The sequence below is a fragment of the Coenobita brevimanus genome, chromosome 19, assembly GCF_032717465.1.
Source record: "Coenobita brevimanus isolate Jiangsu-jjx chromosome 19, ASM3271746v2, whole genome shotgun sequence".
In the NCBI taxonomy this organism is placed as follows: Eukaryota; Metazoa; Arthropoda; class Malacostraca; order Decapoda; family Coenobitidae; genus Coenobita; species Coenobita brevimanus.
In genome coordinates, this window is record NC_136972.1 from 22133318 (window position 1) to 22140505 (window position 7188).

At 41.9% G+C, this 7188-nt stretch overlaps 1 protein-coding gene across 1 annotated transcript; it reads right to left on the bottom strand.

Annotated features, from left to right (window-relative positions):
* Positions 1 to 203: 203 nt before the first annotated feature.
* LOC145391708 (uncharacterized) lies at positions 204 to 797 on the bottom strand. The gene has a single exon (XM_080266246.1). The coding sequence runs from the start codon at positions 795 to 797 to the stop codon at positions 204 to 206; it is 594 nt and encodes a 197-aa protein (XP_080122372.1).
* Positions 798 to 7188: the final 6391 nt, after the last annotated feature.

A 7188-nucleotide genomic window follows, 5' to 3' on the forward strand; every position in this document is an offset into this window, starting at 1 on the left:
CATGCTGAATCCAATTGGTCTTCCCAGGGGTACTGCTGAATACTTCCTAGTAGATACACAAGAGGGCAACCAATTGAGAAGCTGGGTCCTGAAGCAGATGTGCTAACTTGGAGTTGAGAGTGGACTCCGCCTCATCATTCTGCATCCAGCTACAGTCTGGAAACTTGCAGTCCACCTCAAACAAGCAGCCATCAACACCCTCCTCAGCAGCAGCAGCAGTAACGGAGACAAGGAGCTGAAGAATCTGCTGCACGATGGTACGGCTTCAACATGTTCACATGGCATAGTTGGTGCTTCTTCCCTCTGTCAGGGGTCTCCACCGGGTAGTCAGTGTCTCCAATATGCCACACTACAGGGTAAGGACCACTAAACTTAGCAGCCAGCGGCTGACCTTGCAGTGGCAGCCACACCAAAACCTCATCGTCTACCTTAAACTCCCTCAACCTGGCTTTTCGATCGTACCACACCTTCCTGTTATCTTGAGCTTGCTTGAGATTTTCCCAGGCCAGCTCCAGAGTCTTACTCATATGGGTCTTGAAGTCCTGCACATAACGGAGTAAGCTCTTGCTCTCAACGAGGTTACCGCTCCAAGTCTCGTTAACCAAGCCCAGGGGATCCCGGACTCGATGGGCAAACACGAGCTCATTAGGAGAGAAACCCAAACTCTCCTGGGGAACTTCCCTCGTAGTGAACAGGAGGAACAGCACGCCACGGTCCAAGTCCTTTGATTGCTTCAGACAGTACTTGTGGAGCATATTCTTGAGAGTCTGGTGGTAACGCTCCAAGGCACCTTGCATCTTCGGATGGTAGGTACTGCTCTTGATGTCAGTGATGCCAAGTTGAGCTTATGACTGCTGGAAGGTTTGGGAAAGGAAATTAGACCCTCTATCTGACTGAACCTCACGGGGCAAACCAAACTTTGTAAAGAAATCTAGCAAATTTCTAACCACTGCCTAGGCCTTGGTGGAATGTGGAGGTATTGCCTCAGGATACCTCGTGGAGGAGTCAGTGATAGTGAGCAAATATGAGTTACCACTAAAAGTTGGGGGCAAGAGCCCCACCACATCAATAATTAACCTGGAAAAAGGGGGATCAGTGGCAGGAATGGGAACAAGAGGGGCCTTAGGGACAGACTGATTATGCCTACCCATTACTTGACAGGTATGACAATGTTTGACAAACTTAGCCACATCTGCTGCCATACAAGGCCAGTAGAATTCCACAGGCAGCCTCTCCATGGTCTTCCTTACACCCATGTGACCTGCAAATGGAGTAGAATGGGCCAGTTCAATTAATTCCTGCGTGCATACATTAGGTACTACAATCTGATGGTAGTCCCACATTGCATCATCTACATTCACATGTGGAGGTCTCCATCGTCTCACAAAATCTCATCTTTCACATAAAAACATCCACCCTTCTTCTCAAAATAGTCCACTACACACAGCTTCAACATCGGAATCTCCTGGTGTCCAAACTGCAGCTCCTTTAACTTCTCAATGTTTACCTTCTCCAATGGAACACGTGGAATATCTTCTAAAGAACCCATAAACGTATCTGCCAAAGATATCTCATTGTCCAGTTGTTTCATGTCCTCGGACATAGGACTAACTTTTGCCTCTGGTATGGTAATGCTGGGCACACTATAAGCAACCTTCTCCTGTCGACTCCTCTCTGCAAGTGACATGGACCTAGTCACTGCACAAACTGGGAATACCTCTGCATCATTGGGATCAACCTGCAAGGGAACTTCAGGTACTGGCACCTCTGACCTCTCACTAGGTCATTGCCAAGTATCGAGTCAACACCACTCTCTGGCAAGTAATCTACAACACCCAATCATGCCGGTCCATCAAACAACTGACATTTAACCTCACAAGAAACTAGTAGCACAGTCTTTGCACCTGTTACTCCCCTAATCAGAACAAACTCTCCTCCTGCTATATCAAAAACTTCATTATTTGGCCTTACCCACAAGGCAAATGGAGAACCAGTATCAAGAAGAATGCGCACCGGATCCTGCACGCCATTCACCTTCACCAAACCAGAATACAAGTAGGGGACATACGAAGAAGCAGGGGCAACACTGCTCATCACCGCCTGTACCACACCTCCTGAAACAGTGGGCCTCGACACAAAACTGTGGCCTCCTTCTTCCCACCTTCCGGAACAACATCAACCCTAGAAGGGGGTAAAACATCAGATTTTCCCTTCCTAACAACAGAGGAACCAACTGAAGGGGTAACCACGGGAGCTCCACAAGAAACAAAGCTCACTGGCTTTACAACACCTGACTTTCGCCAACATCTATCCACAGTGTGACCTGGCTTCTTGCAATATGAACAAGTAAATGGGTGGTGTGTAGGTTTTGGGGAAATGTGAGGTGTATCAGGTTTGGGTGTGGAGTAATTCGTGGAGTTGGGCTTCTGAGATGGTTGTTTGGGGAGCTGAGAGGGGTAACACTTCTGAGGAACACTCCTAGGAACTTCTTTACCTTATTCAAATTCTTAAACAATAAATAATCATCTACATAAATTGCAGCTTCAGCAGCATTCTCAACTTTTTATCAGCGAAGTAAGTTCTTAAATCTTATCAGTCTTATCAAGGAAGTTCTCAAGGATAACAAGTTCCTTAAGCTTAACATAAGATTCTGAGACATCCTCACTTCCCATCCATTGATTAAATGCGTCAGTCATATGCCTCCTGAAATCTACAAAAGTGTCATGAGGGCACTTCCTACAATTCCTAAATTTCTCCCTGTAAGCTTCAGGTCTCATCTCGTATGCACGCAGTATGGCTTTCTTTAGTACTTCATAATCCTGTGATACTTGGTGGTTAAGACTGTCATAGGCCCTCAACACTTTACCCTTGATTACTATCTGAACTAAAGCTGACCAGCTGTCTCTGAGCCACTTGTTACCTGTAGAAATCTTCTCAGATTGGTCAAAGAACTCCAGGACTATACTCATCGAATGGGGGAACTAATTTAGTGGGTTCAACAGCTCTGAATTTTGACAAAAGAATGGGGAAAATTAGCTGGGGCACTAGGGCAATTCATACACATTTCATAGTCAAGCTTCATCTGCTCCTGTTTAGTATTCTCCTCCCTCTTCTCCCTCTGAAGCTGTAGTTTAAGCTGTAACGTCCTATCCTTCTCCTCCTTCTTTTCCCTCTGAAGCTGTAGTTGAAGCTGTAACGTCCTATTCTCCTCCTCCTTCTTCTCCCTCTGAAGTTGTAGTTGAAGCTGTGGCATCCTATTCTCCTCCTCCCTCTTCTCCCACTGAAGCTGTAGTTGAAGTTGCAACATCCTATGCTCATGATCGTGCTTAGCCTGCTCTGCATCAATATATTCTTTCTGGTAGATGACAGTGTCCTCAGCTAAACTTTCATGGGATGAATGAAATGATCTAGAAGCTGATTCAAGGTCTGGCATGGATCCTGGGACTTCATATGGGTCTGTGCCAAACAGTCAGTGGCAGATTAAGTTAGTTAACGGGAAGGCATTACCTGACTCACTCTGAATATCAAGAACTTGGACAACTAAAGCTAACTCCTGCCTCTGCAACCCGCTAACCTTATCCTCCATTGGTCGTGAGTTGATAAAGTCAACTGCATCTTGCTGGCTTACAATGTGTAGGGGTGCCACAGTAACATTATTAGTTCTAACCTCCTTAATGACACACTACAATGGCAATAATAATCAAAATATCAGTGTATTATCCTGGCGAGGTAAAGCCAATTTATATGTTACGAGATGGGAGTAGGCAACAGAAGATAACTAAATCTGACCGCGTAAAAAGCAAAGAAAAACAAAGGAAAAGGGAAATGAACAAATGGTTAAGTGACGAAAAACGATAAAAAAAAAAAAAAACTAACTCCAATCTCGCAACACAGGTCCGAAAATAAACAAAATTAGCTGACGTTAGCAAGGGCAAAGTAAACACGACGAAAAATATACCTAATATAATACATGCTAATAATATTTACAATGAGATAATGAACACACAAAAGAATGAGGGGAAAAAAAAAGAGCAATCAACATGATAATACCCTGAATAATCACACTAAAGTCTGGGAACAAACTTGCCAAACGAAAGAAGTAAAATCATGCAAAAGGATAACTAAACTGCTCTCAATGACCACATATAATAATAATAATAATAATAATAATAATAATAATAATAATATTAATAATACAGTAATCCTTGTGATAGGATGCTGATACTTCGTATCAGCATCCTATCACAAGAATGACTGCTTCTCCTCCCTCTCTGATCCAGTCAAACACACCCTCTCCCGACGCCAAACGACAAAAAAACCTGTCTTCATCCAAAATCCTCCGGCTTATATACGCTCTGGTCGCATGCACACAACAACACGCAACTGGGACCAGATGAGAAACATACAAAAAAGAGTTAAACAATTTAGTGTCTCCCCTACACTGCGAACGTTATAAATATCGCTGGTGAATACAAATCTTTATGTCGCCAGATTTAATCTGGCTCCACAGCAAGTCATTCATATTAAAAACAATTTTAGTCACATCCGCGTCGAGGGAGCAATCAGAATTAACTAAGACTTTATAAATGTGCAAGCAACAAACAGGCAAGTACACGAGTGAGTTCATGTGTGTAGATGCTGGCGTACATGACACTGACGCACATACACACGCCTAGCGACATGCACGCACTATACATAATATACAGAAAAATATATATGTATTCTTACACACACACACACACACACACACACACACACACACACACACACATTACTGTATATGCTTTACATGTGTGGGAGGGGAACTCTCTCTGATTTCGACTAAAGATTTCTAAAAGCACGTTAGTTTACTTCGTCATGTGTTTTGATGATTTTGCTGTTTTTTCACTGTCCAAAACTTTTTTTGCAGGTACTTCATCTTCTGGTAGTAGTACTGGGAATTGTTTTTAACTGAATATAATTTTAATAATATAATCCCTTGTCTCCTATGTGGGATTTGAGCTGTGTTGTGGCTCTCTCTCTCTCTCTCTCTCTCTCTCTTTATATATATATATATTGTTACGGAACAGAGAAAGATAATGTACACTTAAAGTGAGAATACTAAAAATCACTACTGTCCCGTAAAGTTCCAGGTTCAAAACAAAAGAGTTAGGTAAAATTACAAGTTAAAGTTTAATGCTCAAACTAACAACAAAACATTCAGGACTCATAAGGATAATGTAATGGCAAATAAACAGGTTAAATATATGGTTAACTGCAATAGCCTCTATTAACACGAAATTAGCAAGAGTAAATTTATCTAAGTCAGCCCTGATAAAATGAGATACCAGATAATACTCAGTGAATGCAAGATAAATTATTACAGATACAAAATAATATTAAAACTGATGGACATAAAGATCCCTACATGAATTACAAAAACTTCACTAGGCCTACAAATTAAACTTATGCTATACAGTACAAGAAAAAATGTAATAACAGTAATACTCAAATTACACACAGCTGCTAGATGTTTGGAGATTTCTTGAGCACTCACAATAATAATATCTGTACAGGGGAGGACAGAGATGTGAACAAAATGAGGAGCAGATCTAAGTGGCAATGATGCAGAGACTGAGCTCATTATATAGGGGCTGGCAGAGCTTGATACAACTTGTAAGAGGGACGCGCAAATGAAGCCATGGGGACAGAGCTGAAAATCCCGCAAAGTATAACAGAGAGAACGACTTACTCTACTATAACGGTAGAAGGGGGGGACTGAGGCAGAACACGCTCGTGATCAAACATGCAGCAACTGTGCGTTAAAATTACACAAAGGATGGTGAAATCATAGGCTATGTAACACCTCCCCACAAAGAAAAAGAAATTTGCAAAGGAAATTTCTTATTACTCTAAAACAATCTGTCTAAAGTCTAGATAAGCAATCTGCAATAACATTTTCTTTCCCCTTGACATGTTGTATGTCTAATGAATACTCCTGAAGAAGTAGACTCCATCTTGTCAATCTCTGATTTTTATCTTTAAACTTACTAAGGAATTTCAGTGGGTTATGATCGGTATAAATGACTATGGGGTCAAAACCAGAACACAAATAAAATAAAAAATGCTGTAAACCCAAAATCAAGGCCAAAAGCTCTTTCTCAATAGTTGAGTAGTTCTTTTGAGGTGGAGTGAACTTCTTACTGTAATAAGATACAGGATGTTCAATACCCTGATCATCCTCTTGCAGCAAAACAGCCCCAGCTCCTGTATCACTTGCATCAACAGCCATCTTAAAAGGCTTAGCAAAATTTGGAGTAGCGAGCACTGGCTGACTTAATAGAATAGCTTTAAGTTTGTTGAAAGAGGATTCACAGTTATCGGTCCAGACAAATTCAACTCCCTTTTTCAGTAGGTCTGTAAGTGGTGATACAAGAATAGAAAAGTTAAGAACAAATCTCCTGTAATAACCTACCATTCCCAAAAATCTTTGTAGCTCTTTCCTACTTTTAGGTCTGGGAAGATCACTTATAACCTGAACCTTAGCTCCTGGTGGTGCAACATGTCCATCACCAATTACATACCCAAGGTACTGAACTTTAGCTTGACCAAACTCACACTTTGATAAATTAGCTACAAGATTAGCATGAACTAAACGGTCAAGAAATTTACTGACATGGCATAGGTGATCTTTCCAGTTGTCACTGAAGATTAATACATCATCAATATAAACAACACACCCTGCCAAACCCTCTGTTACAACATTCATGAGCTTCTGAAATGTGGCTGGTGCATTCTTCATACCATACGGCATTACAGAACATGCAAAAGCCTTTCCTAGTGTTACAAAACATGAGATCTCCCTAGCACGTTCAGTCATAGGTACTTGCCAGTATCCCGTTAACAAATCAAACTTACTTATGTACCTAGCCTTTCCGATCTTGTCTATGCAATCTTCCACACGAGGGAGAGGGTAAGTGTCTGTTTTGGTTATCTGATTAACACGTCTGTAGTCGATGCAAAGCCTCTGTGACCCACCTGGCTTAGGGACTAGAGTGACAGGAGAACTCCACTCGCTCTGACAGGGCTCAATCATCTTGTGGTCCAACAGGTAGCCAAGCTCCTTCTGGATGAGAGGAACTTTCACTGGGTTCACACGGTAAGGAGGCAATTTAATTGGCTTTGCGTCTCCAACATCGACATCATGCA

Bases quoted from the DNA above. Each gene is read 5' to 3' on its own strand.
- LOC145391708 (XM_080266246.1), bottom strand. From the start codon at position 797: ATGCAAGGTGCCTTGGAGCGTTACCACCAGACTCTCAAGAATATGCTC.